This window comes from Orbicella faveolata, unplaced genomic scaffold (assembly GCF_042242905.1).
Source record: "Orbicella faveolata isolate gen_17 unplaced genomic scaffold, um_ofav_v1 contig_14, whole genome shotgun sequence".
Classification (NCBI taxonomy): Eukaryota; Metazoa; Cnidaria; class Anthozoa; order Scleractinia; family Merulinidae; genus Orbicella; species Orbicella faveolata.
The window spans coordinates 9,658,979-9,675,334 of NW_028301541.1; the positions used below are offsets into that span (position 1 = coordinate 9,658,979).

The following is a 16,356-nucleotide window of genomic DNA, read 5'->3' on the forward strand; positions in this document are numbered from 1 at the left end:
CTAATTTATTCCACTTTTGGAATATATTTTGGCCATCTGGCTGCTTTTACAGATCGTTGAGAGGTCAATAAATTTGGATCCTTGGTAAGGTTAAAAAGAATGGCGGCATATGCCATACTCAAATTTCGCGTTTATTTTACTAGCGTGACACTTCGCTCATATATTTACTGAGACATACAGTTTTTCTCTCCGATCACCATAAGTCGTGTGCGCTATATATACTCGAGTTGTCTATTCCTTACCTAAGTTTCAAAATTTTAACCCTTTCAAGTAAAAAAGAATTTGATTTACATTACCATGAAAGCGTAATTAAACACGGCTTCATGGGGAGGCCTGGCAATTCATTCGTCTCTAGTTGCCAACCATGCAACGGCAACCGTCCTTCAACAAAAGACCCGTGCATTTTCTATGACAGTTATTGATAAAATGCGTTTAACTTCTGCCAGCGAACGAATGTTTCATTAAAATATTAAACAATTATTGCACGAGCGCGCGTTGCATATGAGTTGGCCTTAACCATCTCACATCCAACAAGCGCGAGTTGAATAATTGTTTCATCAAAACGCCCCCAAAAATGTGTTATTTATTTCACACCTCTGATGAGCAAGAGTTACTCAAACGAGTTATTTTTGCAGATTGACATGCTGAGAAGCTTTTTAGTGTCGAGACTTGTCAATGAACATGCTTTGTAGTGCATGTCCTCAAACTTACGAAGATCTTGGCAGACATCATTGTCAAGGAGCCTGAACTCAAAATTGAATACATGGTCGGCCACCTGCCTCAACCATGCAGGTTTTAAAAGACTTTTCAAAAGTCCTTAACCACCTGCGAAATGAGTGGGATTGGGAAAGAAAAATGAGCAGAGAAGTCTGTGCCGACCTCATTGGTGTACCTCCATGGTGCACCAATATGGCGCCCGGAAAATAATAATGTAAACATCTGGAACTTACTCTGGCTATCTAGGTGACTCATAATCTGTAACGAACAACAAAACATTTACATTAGCACTTTTTCTAATGATCTAACTTCTGAAAAGGCCAAAAATGATGAGATAGGTATACATTTTTCGACAAACGTGATGCTAGCTTTGTGTCACGCACCGCCATAACTCTGAAATTCAAAATGCGCTGGTTTCCAAACGAGGAACACTATTGAGCTGTAAAATTGTAAAAACATATAAATATACCGCCTCTTATGCCTGATGACTTTGGTGGCTCTTTAGTTTTGGATTTTAGAAAATTATGACGTCACTTGAAAACGACCTATACATGGAAATAAGCTTCTTATTTAAGTTTCGAGATATCCGCTAGTCCAGTAGTATTAGGCTTGTATTACCTACCTGGTGCGCGCTTATTGTCAAAACAGATGTTTTCCGTTCTGAAATAACTGATATCCATTCCAAATTCAAATTGATATTGTGCTGGGATATATGGGACATATTACACCTGTATACGGAAGGCAATACGCCAGGAAAGTTTTCACTTTTCACATCCAGTATCTAAGTGTTTCTGATAATTAAAATGTGCAAAAAAATATATATATATGTCGATTCTCGGTATGTCACTATTCATAAAAATAAGACTTTGATTTTTTAATTTCCTTAATGTTTCCTAAAGTACAGCTCAAGGAACTGTTCGTTAAGTTTCACTCAATTCCAGCGTCACTCACTGAAATCAACCAATTCATAATCATCGAACAACATAAATGTAAATCAGTGAATAATTGTGTTCTAGCTGATTCTGTGGAGACCCATTTCACTGTCCCAATGATACGAAGTCAATGCTTTTTGAGACCCCAGATTACGGAAGGGTATCCACGGCCATTAGCAGGCCCAACAGGCTTCTCTTCATCTGTTTCAAAGCCCCACTAAGAAGACAGGAATCCTGGGGCGTTTTCCATTCGAAAATTACCAGTGACTTTCCATCCACCTTCTCGCTGTGAGGAAATGACGAGACAATCTTTAACTTCGTCTTCATGAACTCTTCTATCACTTTACTTGTGTTGTTTCACATCTCCTAACTGAGACCTTGTCTCGACCCCTGACCTATAGTTTAACTGCTGCACAAATGTTGTATTGGGGTGTAACAGCCGGTAACCTCTTTGTTTAATTGTCAATCGAAATCTTCTGTCCCTGAACGCATAAAGAAGAGGATTAAGAAACGAATTAATGCTGAAGCAAACTGTCGTAAGTGAGCCCACCAAAATTTCTCGAGTTTGCAAAGAAACGTTGTTGAAAGTTTGAGTAAATAGCCACAGAAGAGCTATGATAATTGGAAGAAGGAAAAACGTCAGATTGCTAATAACCAATATTGAGATCTTCTTCGCTAGCTTCCCATCTCTTTTGATGCCCAGTTGATTTCCTGACCTTCGAACGTGTACAAAAATGTGGAAATACATAGGCAGTGTAATGGTGTATAGGAGAAATCCAATGGCGACGAGACTGGTGCTGTAGGCAAACGAGTGAGGAATACCCTTAGCAGGTTGTATCGGTATGCAGAAAGTTGTAGTAGTGTATGTTCCTACACGGAAGAGTGGAAGCGACGCCATTAGCACTGCTATTGTCCAAGAGACAAGTGCGCTGTACAAGCAGATCCTCGTTGTAAACGAAATACTTGGCCTCATGGAGAAAATAATAACCACATATCTCTCAGTTGTCAGCAGAACTGACGACAAGGTTGCGGCGAATTGCCCAAGAACCCACAAAAATCCAAGAGCTGGACAAAGGTGATTTATCACTTCAACGAAGCTTGGATACGACAATCCGTGACGAGACAAAGTGATTGCTAGGGAATACACTCCAATGAAGAAGTCGCTCATGGCCAGATTTGCTACCAACAGCATCGTTGGTAGTTTTCTGAGAGCCTTCGTTGTCATTGTAGTGGCAAACACTGTCAAGTTCAAGATGATTATCAGTGGAGTCAAAAAGTACTCAGCATAAAGAACCCTATTCGCGCTGTCATAGCAACGATGCATTGGAATCAATGTCATTTCAGAAGCAAAGCACTTTTCATCGTACACGACCAAGAACCCATGCTCAGCAAATTTACGTGACAAAGTACCAACAACGTGGCGTGAACCACGACAGCGTGACTCTGGGTATATGTCATAGAATCCCTCCCTGAAACGTGTCACGTTCACGTGCGTTTTATTCCTCAGAAGGGTGCCGTTGATGCAGGCAGTGCTCCATGTCACGCCGGTGATATTTCGAAGGTTTGGTGCTTGAAGGACGTGTTCGGGCGGAACAAAAATCTCATCTGCCACAAATGAAATAACCTCAAGGGATGGTAGCTCGCGAGAAAGATTTCCTTCCCAGAGTTTTAAGTTCTTTAGTCTAATTTCCCTTTGAAAAAAAGAAAGCATAGTATAAAATGTATTGTCATCGTAAAAAAAATAGAGATATACTTAATGAAAAAAAAAAACGTCGTTGCTGTTTTAGTTCCAGGTAACATGGCGACTGGGACATATTCAAATTTCAACTTCTTGTAGGCAATGAGGGTGTGGTCACAGTTTAAGTTATGGCAAGGCGACAGGTAAAAACACAAAAAAGAAACTCTTCAAGGATAATTTCTATTCAAAATTATGTGTCCCTGTGATAGGATTTTGAGATCAAAATACTTTTTTTGCAGCGTTAGAGAAATTTTTCACTTTTTAGTGCGAAATTAGTTATCACGCCACAGTCATCATATTTGTAAAATTTGAAAACAGTTACCGACAAAAACCAAAATATCCATGGCTAGATCCTTTACTAATATCCACCAACCATGGACATTACTTATGCTATGGGCCTATTTACGTATTGAAGGACGAACGTATAACCCGGAATTTCTGAATATTTCCTTATGACGATATGTGATTGGTTAAAGAAACCTCAAACCGCTCGATTCCTTAACCAATCAGATGTAAAACCAAACCTAATCACGACCAGGACATGCGTGTTTATCCAAGCTTGGCGCCAGTGGCTTCTACTTTTCTTAATTCAGGTTTCTGTTGGTTCATCATGTCACCCGTATTTATTGTCACTGACCATTGTAATTGCTTCGCTTTTAGTACAACGATACTAAATTGAAAATACTTTAACACTAATAAAATTGAATGTACTTTTTTATATGTACATGACAGAATGCTTGGGTGCTCGTTAGCCATTGTCAATGGTCAATTTTGCAGCGAATTGTGGCATGTACTCAGTGCGTTTTATAATTTTCCAAACTACCTATCTCTTCTATTTCATCTATCTTTTCTAAGCATTCGTCAAACATGAGTTGATTACTGATTTTGCAGGCAAAGTGTTGCTACAAGCTGGTGTCGCTTATACTTACAGGAACCTCAAATTTGAAAACAGGCTAAACGTTCCATCTGGAATAGTTGTCGTATTATCATCTACGACAGACCTAAAGAACAAAGCGAATGAAATAGTTTACACGTTAGACATAGCCATAGCAATTTTTCTGGGACAATTCTGTCCAAGGAGGAAAGGTGCAATGAAGTTTACCCTACGTTAAGTACAAACCCGTAAGACAAGGCCAGACCACAACAACAGATATTGAATCCATAGAAAAGGATGAAAGAGGAGCTTCACGGTTAGCTTTAAACCAGAAACGCGGAGACATGAATTACGAAGAGTAAGACCGTAGTCGGTTACTAAGACAACAAAGACAATTTTTATCTCTTTTCCAATGCTACAAGATACTTTTTGGAATAGATAGTCTCTTATTTTCATAATTTTTTGAGTTTACAAACAATAGTGGGACTAGAGCAAACCACAACTATAAACTTTATGTAAAACTAGCCAACCTAAACTTCTATAAGAATTCGTTCTTTGTTCGGATAATTAATGCATGGAATAGTCTGCCTAGAGAAGTTGTACACGCGGGATCACTGACTCAGTTTAGATCAAGACTGGATACCTTTATGGACGTTAAGTAAATTCTAGAATATTTCTTAGCTTAGTATTTTTAAAATATGTATTACAATTTTTAACCTGGAAACCAATCGATATTGCATTTTGTTATGGCTTGTAAATAGTTCTTAGAAAATACAGGCGTTTTATTTATGGGAATTGTCATGTATAGGCTCTGGCTAACCATCACGATTTCCATTTCAAGACGTATTTTTTAACATATCATTTGTATCTCTTGAATAAAGTATAGTATAGCATTGCATTGCATTGCATTGCATTGCATTGCATTGCATTGTATTGTATTGTATTGTATTGTATTGTATTGTATTGTATTGTATTAACGGAAACTACGTGCCCTACTCCCTGTGAGAAAACAAAAAGGCGGCTTGATTCATAGCATATTTGGTCCGCTATTTTTTGCTAAGAAGACCTTTTTCTCTAAAAGGAAAGGTGGTGTAAAATTAAATGGTGATTAAATTTAGTGATCTTCGTTACTGAAAAAGAAAGAGTGCCATGGTGCAGGAAGTTTTAGGAACATTTAAACTACCGTGTCACCAAATATTCACCTGGCTAAAGCCTTGTTTAGCAATACAAATAAATGTTATATTTCTCTATACTTACAATGCGGCTGTTAACTCTGGCTTCTTTATGAAACTTTTCAAGTCCTTTCCCACATTGTTTGTGTGACAAGTGACCGTCACGTTATACACAAGATCAAATGAGCAACTGCACGCTGGCGTGACACATATCTCCATGACAGATCTTGAGTTGGAAGGCGTGGCAATGCTGCCCACAGAAAGAAATGGGAACAGTATTGTAACCATACACCTTGTGCGGAAAACAAAAAGACGCAAAAACTCATTCGTAAAAATCAAAAAAGTGCGGAAAAACTAAAGGACCTGCGGAAATGAAAGCAACGGAATTCGAAAATTGTGAGCCCAGAATGTACGCTAGCTGATGACACTCATTTTACATATGCAGGTGATAATGCAGACAATATTCAGTTGCATCTAAATGAAGATTTAGATAATGTTAGATAGATAGATAGATAGATAGATAGATAGATAGATAGATAGATAGATAGATAGATAGATAGATAGAAACTTTATTAAGAATGTCATCAACCACTTAGCTGGGGAAAAACTCCCCTACTAATATGGAGACATAACAAAAACGAGTTAAATTAGAAGAAAATACTAAAAAAAAAAAAGAAAAGAAAAAAAGAAAAAAGAAAAAACCTATAGCTATTTAAAATAGTAAAATGTTCACAATCGGCTGAGTGCAAGCAAACTCGCTCTAAATATGAATTCAGCCTACGGCCTGTGACACCTAATTGGGAAGATGCTGAAAAAGACTTTTTCGCTACAAGTCCAGTCCTCCCTTTATATATCACGTTTGTTGTGCTATATTCAATTAACACAAAAATACCTGAATGTATCAATTCCCATGTCTTCAATATGTTTTCAGATCAGTTGATTGACTTGTCTTCGTGTACAAAGTTAGCATGGAGCCCGCTTAAATTATGCATCTGGTTTGTGGCATGACGATACTGAAAGCAAAAAAAATGGTATGATTAGTTCGCTAGCGTGGTAAAAATTCGCTCAAAGATTACGTTTTATTAGGATTGACAGTAAATACTGGTTAGTTAATTCGAGTCACCTCCGTGCTTAACAGGAACGTCTACACACACGTAATCAAAATTTAGTCAGAAAGCTCACGCTTTGATCGCATTTTCTTTTCGGCTACAGTGCAGTTAGACTCGAATAATCTTTGATGTCTTAACCAAATCACTTGATTTATAATCTCTTCCTACCATGCTTAACAGGAACCTCTACATACGCGTACTCAAAATTTGGTCAGAAAGCTCCCGCTTTGATCGCATTTTCGTCTTGGCTACAGTGTAGTTGGATCTTGGATAATCTTTGATATCTTAACCAAATCACTTGATTTATAATCTCTTCCTACCACGTTCTTTCAAAATCTACGTCGTTTAATGAACTGATAATTATAGAAATGTGTGATGTGAATTTTAAGGAGAAACTGTATGACGTCATAGCATGGGCAAATCATAGTTAAGATTGACGCACGGACGTCGTTGATTTTGTGACTGGTGATGAAAACATAGCATTACCTGTAACGGTATCCACAAACGCTGACACACGAAAAGGGCCCCAGCCAGAAAAAATACAAATTATGACTAAGGCAATGTTAGTGAACAGATTATGACTAAGGCAATGTCCATGAAAAATAATGACTGAAAAAATAATGACTGAGGCCATAGTTAAATTCTCTTCTTAGGTATTTAGGGCGTTAATGATGACTAAAAAACAACATGAACGAAAGAAATGACTGAGACAAGTGTCTCTGTTTACCTGTTATTAGCTGCGGCCCAGACATATGAACGCCGCTATGGGAAATAATCGTGGGCCTTCGTTTTTGTAACACAAGATAGATAAAAAGTATTTCATGAGCTTAATTTAGAATTGTAAATATCGAAAACAGAAAAACTATCTGTAAAAACAACAGACAACCGAATATTTAATTACATGTATGTTTAAACGACTGAAAACGTGAGTTTCAGAATGTTCGGCAGGTGTTTGGGTGTTTGTATTCGCTTATCTTATTTCCATTGACTACTCTGCTAATGTGACCTATGGTTGGGTAAATTAGGCAATATCTGACCTGACATTGCTAAAATTACATTTTCAGTATTTTTCTTGAGCACTTTCATCTAAAATTAATTCTCGTCTCTATGGAAATCTTGATATGGTAAAGAAATTCCACAAAAAAAAAAGAAAAAACAAACTAATTACACGAGCTTTCCTGTTGAAATAACGCTAATAAAGGCGACTGACGTTGAAAAACAATACAGAAAAAATAAATATTCCTAATAACTTCCCTTCAAGCTGTCTTGCTCACAAGCTCCTCTTAAGTTTCTGTTCTATGCCAGGGTGTCCTTGGGAAAACACTGATATGCTGCATTATTTGAACGAGACGGGTTGTCAATGAAAAAACTTGACAGCCCTCAAAAATTGCCTTAGTTGATGGTTTTTCAAACAGGACAGTTCACAGGGAGAACCAAACAAGCCAGTCATTCTCGCTGGAAAGGTAAGCGTAGAGGACAGCTTAAGGAACGTTTTCGGGAAACTTTTGCTCACGTTTATTGTTTAAATTTATCTTCTAAATAGTCGCCTAGGAGCCTTACTTTGTGTGAAAAATCTACTTTACGTTAGGTAGAAAACTCTAATTAAAGCGTAAATGACAACTATTTCTAACACTTCAATAACAAAACACGAATTGCGGTCGCAGCTTAACATCCTTTAATGGCCAAACTTGAAAAAAAACTGAAATGTTATAATAGAGAACAAAAGCTGTTTACTTTTAATCAAAATGAAATGTTCTTGGTCGGAGACCAATGGCGAAAGATAGTGTACCGCTAAGAAATGTCCGAAACTTAAAGTGGCTTTCGTATATTTTTAACGTCGTTTACGAAATTAAACCTGAGAGCGAAATGAAATAGCAAATAACATGAAATAGTTTTTTGGACACGCGATTCTTATCTTGTATATTTAATTACGTTTTCACCCTCGCTAAAATGCTAATTCTTTAAGTTCGAACTTCTCTTCTCAAACTCATTAATAATTCATCAAGTTAAAACAAAGAAAATCACAACCGTGAAGGAGGTTTGGATACCCGGTCTTAATTAGCATAGATTTTGACGATTTTACTTCTCCGTTTACTCCTTAGTTTCTGTTTTGTTTGAGATCGCATATCAAACACTCGAGACATTGTTTCATCGGCTATCCAAACACTTCGAATTTCGCAAAAAATACTCCGCTGCGCATCGTATTTTCAACTCTCTTCTCGGTGTTTGGATATCCCGATGAAACACTGTCTCTCGTGTTTGATATATGACATGAAATTCCCCAAAACAAGATAGCACAATCTCAGGTACTATATGACCGATATACATTAACTCTATTTTTAACTTGCACTATCACAAGGTAATGGATGTGTGACATTACTTAGAGATTAAAGGAAAACTCCAAATAAGATTATAGGGAAGATAATAACTGAACAAAATAAAAAGGATAACTGAGAGAGACGATAACCAATAACAAACGATGAACTGAAAAGAAAAAATCCCCTCCCCTTTACATGGTCCCCTTTAAAAACTGCAAATTTAGCTTGGAAGAAACACAATTCATGGCGGAATCGAGTTTCATTAGTTTTTGATTGCCTGTTTTTCTCTTTCGCTACAAAGTGTTTTGACGTAATATTTCGCAAAAAAAATATCGCCAAATGCAGGATTATCGATCAGTGATTTTGTTTGGAGTCGATAGCCTGCCTTTTACATTCTTATACGATCTTTCACCTACATAGTAATAATTCAAGAAAGGTAGTAAAAAAGGCCATTGTGGTATTGTTTTACATTATTTTAAAGTGCAAACCTCATAAACGAGATCATTTGTTTTGGCAACCAGACAAAAATGCTATAAATTAAAACTATTCAATACTTGAAATACAGTAATATGACCTACTTGACGGGAGGTATGAGCTTGAATACAACTGCGAAATGCAAAAACAGGGAGAGAGAAAGTATTGTTTTTCCAGCTTTGTACACATCAGCACCATTTTGTATACAAATGTTACATGCAATTCATTACAATGCGGTTCACACAAAACAGTACAATAGAAAACAAGATGGAATTTCATTGTGAAACGAAATTTTAGAACCGTTGAAAGAGTAGGCGTAAATTTACTAACCTCGGTTAGGACATCGCCACGGATTCGATTGTTAAAATCGCATAAGTTTGAAGACGAAAACGTCAAGTGTCAAAAGCATGATCTTGTATTTTTGCCCCACTGAGTCGGCGACGCATAAAGCTTAATATTCGCAAACTAAAGAATACAAATAGACGTTTAATTAAAATTCGGTGAAACAAGCATGACCTATCTGGGGCCTGAGAGCAATTTGGCGATGTCAGAAAACGCAGATGGCTGGCTGAAAGTTACATAAATGAATTCGACGGAGGGTCTCATCTCAAGGCGTTTACTTTTCTGTTGTTTTACTTCTTCCCCTACCATGCTGCGATAAAACAGAAAATTAGCAAAGGAAATACACAGATGGAATCTGTAAACTTGTCATAGTTTTTCGTTAGAAGTGAAGTTCGAAACGTGATTCACAACTTAGTGACATTTTCACCTTTGTAAAAACGTTATAACTACGAATATAGAGAAACCAAAATAACGAGATAAGATGAAATCTAATGGAATATAATCCCGCTAAAATGTCTTTTAGATCAACAGAAATAATTAAACCTGCATGCAATAGACATATTATTTAGGTCGTTGTCTCAATATCGGGTTCCCGCAACAGAAAAATTCAACATGGAAAGATACAATTGGTCGCGCCACAAATATAACTAACTAAATCATAGGGAATTATATCATCTTTCGTGATCATCAGCCTTCTTAAGACACAATGCAATAAACGACGTATCCATTAAAATTGCCTCTCTGTCTTAAATAAACTTATTTCTTCCAATATGTGAGACCCACCAAATATATTAAAGACACAATAAGAATTCATATTCAAAATTCGCTATGAGTACCTTTTATGCACAACATTTCGTTGTTCTTAAAATCCTTTCGTGACAACTTCCTGGCTTTCTTATGCAGCCCTCTTTTGTGTTACCTATTCAGTAAAACAATAAAAAAATTCAAAAAATTTTCAAAATTTAGCGACGTGAAGACAGGAATATCACCTGAGGCTGCTTTGAATCACGTACCACCGGCAGGAAGGAAGTTTCTCGTGTTGTGTTATGACGTTTCTTCCCCAACGTTATTCTGTTAGCTAATTCAAGTTGTCCATCTGTGAGTCAACTTGCCGTATTTCAAGATCCGTTTCCTTGTTAATTCAACAGGAAATACGCCTTATAAAGCCTATATCGACGCAGTAGAAAACCACAATAAGGCGATTCATTAGCACGTATTTTAGAAACTTATGCCGGCGATTTGTGATAATTCGCTTTCACAACAGGGATACACAAAACACTGTTACGTGCTGTCAAAAATAATGCACGTGACGTTAAATAAGAAATTTGCTATATAAATAAACTGCATTTTCCTTCAAATGAATTCATTGTCGGCTTTTACTTCGCGTTTAATTTATATGCAAAATCATCAACCAAAAATATGACAATATTTTAGACACCGATTGCAAAAATCTATATATAAAATGAGCTCTCTTTTGTGCGGTTTTTTACTTAGCTTCGCTTTTACTATCTGATAATTACAATTTTAAATTGTATGTACATCTCTTGCACAAATATATATACTCGCCGACATATTCAAGCCAAGCAGATCTAAAAATTGCTTTTAATCCTCCGATATAGATCATTGTAAAAGTGCTCATTGTTTGCAACACAAAAACCTAAAGGTGCCGCATAGTTTGTTTCAGTTTTAAATTATTATCACTATAGATAATGACTTTTCTCAATACAAAGCCATGAAAAGGAACGGAAATTTATTGCTCCAGGCATTTTGCTTACACAGCAAAAAGAGGCTCATCGTACTTAAATTTTATCATTGTGGTGTTTTTATGTCAGTGAGGGGCTTCACTTCACGAAACAATGGTAACAGACGAAGAAAGAAATGCTTTTCAAAACTCACGTTTCTAAATTAAAAGATTAAAGTATTTTCAATGGTGCGAAAACGTTTAATTTAAAACACGGACGTTTCAGACTTTGTCAGCTTTGGTTAACAGAAACACGTGATCTCAAACTGCCTTTTTTAATAAGAAAAAATCAAAAAATTGACTCAAATCATAGAATTTAACGATCCTTCCACTAACAAGAGCAAACTTCGAAACGTCAATCTGGATTTTTAATTTAAATTTTGACACTTTCCTGTGTATTTAATTTATTAGTTTATTTACGAGGATAAATGGTATCCTGTGAGGAAAGTCACAGGGATTCAGCGCCGCCTGCGGAACATTTACTTCGATCTTCTGCTTCGCCAGCGTGAAAGCAAAACAAGGCTTAAAGAAAAAAAATCTATAATTATTAATCAAAGAAATTGGGTATTTGAGCCAGATGAGCTGGTTTTCAAGTTTGCTTTCCACCTAAATCATTATGATCAATTCATAGGAACACTTTTATTTAAGTGATCTTAATAATTGGATATACAATTTGTTTGTATAGAATTTGTTTGTTCGAACATTCATGCATTTGGCGGGGCCTGACTTACTAAAAGTTTTTTTTTTTTCGTTTTTTTAAACAAAAGTCTTGTTACAAATATGGAGATAAGAAGATAAACCGTTCTCTGAATTTAATTTCTTTTTGCATGTTTTCCTGACTAATATCCTTATTACTCAAGATATACTTTGGCACCGTTTTGAATAAGTATATATTCTTTAGGTCTGTTAAGAACATCCACTTTTTGTGTCAATTGTCTCAGGTAATATAACAAAACCATCCGAATATTTAGGATGTTAAAAGTCTTACAACGGAAAAAAAACTATGGTAACAATTCCTGAGATTTGGAGAGATAAATTTCTCAAGGACATTCTCATAATATTATAAATTGCGTGTTACCTTACAATGTATTTCAAAGCAACCTACCTTACAAAAATGCCGCCTGAAATACAATGCTTCTGTGTAACCGAGAGCTTCACTTTCAATCAAAAGCCTTTTTATCCAAATAGACATTCCCGATCCATTACTACAGCCATTCTTTTATCAACAACATCGGCGTAAAGTTTACATTTAAATTATCATAGAACCTGAATTGCTAATACTTAGTTTTAAATACTCTTCGTGCGGTCTCGCGCACATAACCCACTCTAGTTAAATCATTAACCCTATTTAAACTGTGGTGTAGGGGAAGGTTGAAGGCGGAACGGTGCCCACGTGCTGAGGTTAGCCGTTGATAACTTTCTCAATATTTCAATTTTTAAGTAAAGGCTGCCAAAACCTTTACGACTTTGTCTTAAAGTTATCTTGTCTTAAATTTATCTTGTGCGATTTGGTGCGACGCCTAATTCTACTCGGAATTTTCATGTTTCCATGACAACCACATATATCTGCAAATTTCTTGTCAAGCAAAATTTATCCCCAATGTTGTTATTTTCACTTATAATCCATCAAATATTTTCGCTCGCGCGCAATTGGCCTAAACGCATCACGTGACTGAGGACGTCCCAGCTTAAACTGTGGAATATCCCAGTGATATTCCCCAATTTACAAAACTGCGCGTGTTGCCAAAAAGATTGGACATTATCTGTTAACCAAAGCTCACATTTTTCCTCGAACTACGCTCTCGGAAAACTGTTCGCTTCTTGTAACAGATGATGTCCGCGGACAAATATCCGAACATATTTTCGAGCCAAATGGAGGCTATTTTCTATATATTTTAGGATTTTTTTTAGCGTTATTTTGTTGAAATTTTTTGATGTTTTTCGGCTTCTGGAAAATCAAGAAACCTAAGATGGCTGTCGTTTAAAAATCATCATCATCATCATCATCAGGACACCAATTACCATCATATTGTCAATGGCGACGTAAGCATGAAAAGACGTCATCATCTCATGTTGTTCACGCCGAAGGACACAAAGAAAAAAAAAAAGGAAACTAGGGGCAATTATGTGTTGTAGAGTAATAAAACATCATGTTAACTTCAAAATGTCCCGCATGAATAGAATGCATCTCCCCCTTAATTCAAATTTATCATCGATTCGTATTTTGCTCTTTACATACCAAGAACTAAAACTTTGGCCCCAGAAAGTTCTCGAATTCGCGGGATTTTTGTATGATATTTGCTTATAGAGATAAACATTTAAATTACATGCGGTCCTATTGCTCAAATATATTCTTGGTTTTCATGTGACGTAGTCATATTCCAAAATTAGAAATTATCGTTCCCTCTGAGTTTTTAGTTTCATCAGATAAAAGACCCTACAGGAATATGACGTTTGACAATGTTTTAGCTCGACAGAGTTCTTCTTTTTGCAATAGAGCACTCAAGGCTTTTGCGGTGCGTGACATGAAAATGGCGGCCCTAAAAGACCGTCGCGTAGGTCAAAAGATGAGTCATCGCTTTAGTTTTTGCTAAATAAACGGTGTTGCACTAGAAGAAGAATTTATTTCAATGTGTCGGAACTCTAGAGTAAAAATTTTCGTTTCAATAGCAAAACTCAACGACAGATGTTTTTGTTATTTTACGGCTGCCATGTTTGTGCCCCTCCGAAGAACACAAACATGGCGTCTCCATACAAAGCTCTATAAATTTGGGTGACACTTCTGCGAATAACGGTCGAATGAAAAACAGCACAAACCTGATTCTTAACGAGGTTGTTTATATAGAAATCATCTATCATATCCCAGATTCTTGAATTTATTTATTGAATGGTTACGATTTTTAGTTTTGATCACAAGACTGGTGAAAACCGAGAATAGATATATCAAAAAACGGCAGATACGAAATTTGCTTTAATTGTTCAGTGATGGAAGTCTCTGTAAAAGTACTTGTTATTAGCAAGACGGAGAATACGTTACTGCACGATTTCTTTCAGCTTTGAATAAATATCGCTATTGATCCTCCTAAATACAAATCCAGCGCAGAAAACAAAAAACACAAACAAAACACATTACGTTTAAATTTTATAACATATGGCGTTTTACGAGCACTCTATGAAATGGGTAACAAGCCCCGGGGGTGACTCCCATGTAAACTGGATAAGGAAGCTCGTCATACCTTTTAGTGGTTAAATTAAATGAGCGGATTTGGTTTGGTTTGGGGTGTTCAGCCAAAAAGGTCCACAGCCGGAGTTTTTGGAGTACCTTAAGTTAATGTGTTGTTTCAGAACTGGTACCTCTTGGGGGTGAAAAAACATTTCAAGCCAATTGCAAGCCCACAAACAAGATCTTGGTACCTCTTAGGTTTTTTTTAAAGTTTCCGACGAACACACCTGTCCCTTTTATATTACGAAAGGATAATGGTAAAAAAAAGGTTCTTTGGGCTCTATACGTTTACATTTCTTGAGTTAAGGAAGTCATTCGCAATCATTGTGCCGTTGAATCTTTTTATTTAATGATCATTTTAAAGGAAGTTTAGCTCAAAAAGTGCTTGGCGATTTTTAATTTAACACTTCGGCACTTTTTAGTGTATTTAGGTTAATAGTTTATTCACGCATATAAAATGTCTCCCGCAATGCAGGTTATCGAAAGGTTCCGTGCCACCTACAGAAAAATTAGTTTGTCTCCCGCAATGAGGGTTATAGAAAGGTTCAGTGTCAAATGCATGCGCATGAAAATTCTTCAACAAAAACTCGATCCGACGAAGGGAAAATTTGTCAAAGAAAATCCGAAATTTGAACCTCGTTGCGTTTTGCGTTTTCGAAGCTCACCGGCAACATCACTTCTGCTATAATTCACAGACAGCATATCGCCAGAACTTAACACCAACGTCAAGTCAACAATGTGTTCGACATTTTGTACATTTATGTATTAGTTAGTATGCTTTATACACGAATGAAATATAAACTGTTTATTTTTTCATTTTTTTAAATTTGTTTGAACAATTATTCCTGAATAATATCTTAACTACCTGCAAAATATGTTCCTTAGAGCCGCATTGAATCTGTATTCTTTGCTACGTTTAAATCATTTTACGTTTATTAATATATGGGTTGAAGTATCTTACTCGATATAGAGAAGCCCTCAGAACTTTAAAAGAAAAACAATGTATTCATTTCTAAGACCACTCACGGAGACATTTATTTTTTTCTTTCCTTGGCAAGTGTACACAGCTTTGCAAGTGAAGTTATATTTTCACTTTGTCTTGTTATTTTTACCACAAATATCCACAATGTAGAGTAAATAAGCTATGCTGGAGTTGTTCGATTTGAAATGTCTTTCTGATTTAAGTCTTGAAAGAACCGAAACATGATCATTAGCAAAAACAGTGGTATTAACGGTGTGAATAGTGATTCCCGATGTGTCGTCAGATAGCTTTGTCAAGGTTATTGCCATTAATTTAAGAAATTTCCAGCAACGATATCCCAATCACAAGTACAGTATTTCCTAAAGTTACACCAGCCTACCTTTTAAAAATGCTTTCCATAACATCAACGTATTCTTTAGAACGGGAGGCTTACCGAGCATCAAAAGCTTTTTTACCCAAAATTTGCATTCAAATCCATAATGATTCTTTATCAGTAATATCGGTGTCTGGTTTTACATTTGAATATTAATGAAACATGAATTGTTAATATGGGTAGTATTAACTCAGTGTTCGTACGGCCTTACGAACACTACTCGGTTCAAATCTTTTATATACCTTTATTCCAAGTTGTATTTTACCTCTTTTTCAGACCAAGGCTAACATATGAAACGTTTCCTATGAAAATGGTGTGATTCTAATGAAATTAAAGATGCAAGTTAAATTCATTTCTAAAG

At 36.2% G+C, this 16,356-nt stretch overlaps 1 protein-coding gene across 8 annotated transcripts; it reads right to left on the reverse strand.

The window, feature by feature from the left end:
• Positions 1-110: 110 nt before the first annotated feature.
• LOC110065459 (follicle-stimulating hormone receptor-like) lies at positions 111-16,127 on the reverse strand. Of its 8 annotated transcripts, XM_089286520.1 has the most exons (8): positions 10,690-10,968; positions 10,513-10,595; positions 9,665-9,799; positions 9,439-9,466; positions 6,326-6,446; positions 5,519-5,725; positions 4,317-4,388; positions 111-3,340 (listed from the first exon to the last, which is right to left on the reverse strand). In XM_089286520.1, the coding sequence occupies exons 5-8, from the start codon at positions 6,343-6,345 to the stop codon at positions 1,993-1,995; spliced, it is 1,647 nt and encodes a 548-aa protein (XP_089142646.1). In that variant the 5' UTR covers positions 6,346-6,446; positions 9,439-9,466; positions 9,665-9,799; positions 10,513-10,595; positions 10,690-10,968; the 3' UTR covers positions 111-1,992. The 8 variants fall into 8 exon arrangements, with proteins under 8 accessions (XP_089142646.1, XP_020628259.2, XP_020628257.2 ...); XM_020772600.2 differs by lacking the exons at positions 9,439-9,466; positions 9,665-9,799; positions 10,690-10,968 and adding an exon at positions 16,002-16,127; XM_020772598.2 differs by lacking the exons at positions 9,439-9,466; positions 9,665-9,799.
• Between the last annotated feature and the right edge of the window lie 229 nt (positions 16,128-16,356).

Bases quoted from the DNA above. Each gene is read 5' to 3' on its own strand.
- LOC110065459 (XM_020772602.2), bottom strand. From the start codon at position 6,345: ATGGGAATTGATACATTCAG. The intron at 5,726-6,325 runs GTATTTTTGTGT...TTTCCGCACAAG, and splicing joins ATGGGAATTGATACATTCAG to GTGTATGGTTACAATACTGT. The intron at 4,389-5,518 runs GTAAGTATAGAG...TTTGTTCTTTAG, and splicing joins CCAGAGTTAACAGCCGCATT to GTCTGTCGTAGATGATAATA.